This window comes from Condylostylus longicornis, unplaced genomic scaffold (assembly GCF_029603195.1).
Source record: "Condylostylus longicornis isolate FDR11 unplaced genomic scaffold, ASM2960319v2 ptg000003l, whole genome shotgun sequence".
In the NCBI taxonomy this organism is placed as follows: Eukaryota; Metazoa; Arthropoda; class Insecta; order Diptera; family Dolichopodidae; genus Condylostylus; species Condylostylus longicornis.
The window spans coordinates 125,987-127,656 of NW_026577972.1; the positions used below are offsets into that span (position 1 = coordinate 125,987).

The 1,670-nt window shown below is 25.7% G+C and overlaps 1 protein-coding gene across 1 annotated transcript; it reads left to right on the forward strand.

Annotated features, from left to right (window-relative positions):
• The first annotated feature begins 645 nt into the window (after positions 1-645).
• LOC129607218 (putative uncharacterized protein DDB_G0271982) lies at positions 646-1,298 on the forward strand. The gene is made up of 2 exons (XM_055518037.1): positions 646-1,122; positions 1,272-1,298. Exons 1-2 carry the CDS (start codon positions 646-648, stop codon positions 1,296-1,298), a joined length of 504 nt encoding a protein of 167 aa, XP_055374012.1.
• Positions 1,299-1,670: the final 372 nt, after the last annotated feature.

A 1,670-nucleotide genomic window follows, 5' to 3' on the forward strand; every position in this document is an offset into this window, starting at 1 on the left:
ATAGTGGTGATAAGAAATGTTCATAGTGTATATTGTTATGGTATGAATTAAATTGGAGAGCTTTTAATGTAAAAAAATAATGTGTGTTTATTAATTGTTTTGATAAGAATTTTTTTTGTGTGATTTGAGAATAAGAAAATAAGAAAATAAAAATTTCTTATTCTCAAATCACACAAAAAAAATTCTTATCAAAACAATTAATAAACACACAAAATGAGTCATTAGTTTTAATATTTTTCATAGTGGTGATATGAAATGTTCATAGTGTATATTGTTATGGATTTGAGAATAAGAAAATAAGAAAATAAAAATTTCATGATTTTGGTTGTATGAACAGTGAAAGTGAGGTCAGAGATTCTTTCTTGAATAAAAAATAAAAGCAAGATTTTGTTATTATGAAAGAATGAGAATGACGTCACAATAGGGAATTCCTTTGCTTTGCTTCTTGAATAAAAAAATAAAAGTATAGGCTAGTTTTGTGTGTTTTAGAGTTTATATAAAACTTTATCAGTAATTTCAGACCTTACGCAAATGTAATTTTGAAATAAAAAGGACCGTCGTTTGAAATTATTATTCAGTTTAATAAACTACTTTAAAGAAATAGTACTTATAATTAATTAATTAAAATAATTAAAATAATTCAAAATGACCAGCGAAGTAGAAATAATAGATTCAATCATCCTGGATCCGCTACCACCATCAGCATTTGATTATGCTATTACTGGCACTAGTAGCAGTAGGGTAACTAGTAACAACAACAGCAAAATCAACAGCAAAAGCAACTACAACAACAACAACAACAACGGCAACAACCGTAAAAGAAGACGAAGTGAAGAAAATATTGATGGTATTTTAGATACCTTCAATGAAAAGGTCATAAGGCGGAACGTGATGAAGAGAGCCTTAAGAGTGGGAGACATAGTATTGAACAAATATTACCAAGTAAATAGAATTGAAAGGAAAAATACCGTGTATGGCCAGCGACTGATGCTGGAATTCGAAAATACGGTATTTTTCCTACCGGAATTTATGAAAGACTTCTTAACAGATGAACAAATTAGCAAGATCAACGTAGAATCGGATATAGTAATGATATGCCATCAAAAAGACAAATACAAATTGGTGAGAGAAGACATTTTCTCACAAGAAAAATTGGCTGACAACCAATAATATTGTCAAAAAAAAAAATCAATAAAATAAAGTAAAATATAAATAATTATTAGTTATTTTTTTTCACAAATATTTTAATTTTCAGATATTTTAATTTTCAGGTAGTAGAACCAGTACAAAGGATATAGAATTTTTTTTTTTTTTTTTTTATGTTAAACAATTAAAACTTACTGATAATTTTAATTAAAAAACAACAAATTTAAAAAACAAATTGTTAAAATTGAAATTAGTTTTAAAATTTTTATTGGACGGTTAAGTTGCGTATTAAAATAAAAATAATTTTTACAATGACGGACATATCAAAAATTATTTTAAGAAAGCATATACGGCTTTCTCTTAAAAATGAAAAGAACGCGAGTGAAAAAAAATTAAAAGAAAATTTAATGATAATATTGAAAGACTTACTATATTTAAATCAATTATTGCGCGATAATAAATTATCAAATATCGGAACCAAATCATTTTCTTATTCTCAAATCACACAAAAAAAATTCTTATCA

Coding starts and splice junctions, on each gene's coding strand:
- LOC129607218 (XM_055518037.1), top strand. CDS start 646: ATGACCAGCGAAGTAGAAATAATAGATTCAATCATCCTGGATCCGCTA. Junction 1,123..1,271: donor AAAAAGACAAATACAAATTG/GTGAGAGAAGAC, acceptor TTTAATTTTCAG/GTAGTAGAACCAGTACAAAG.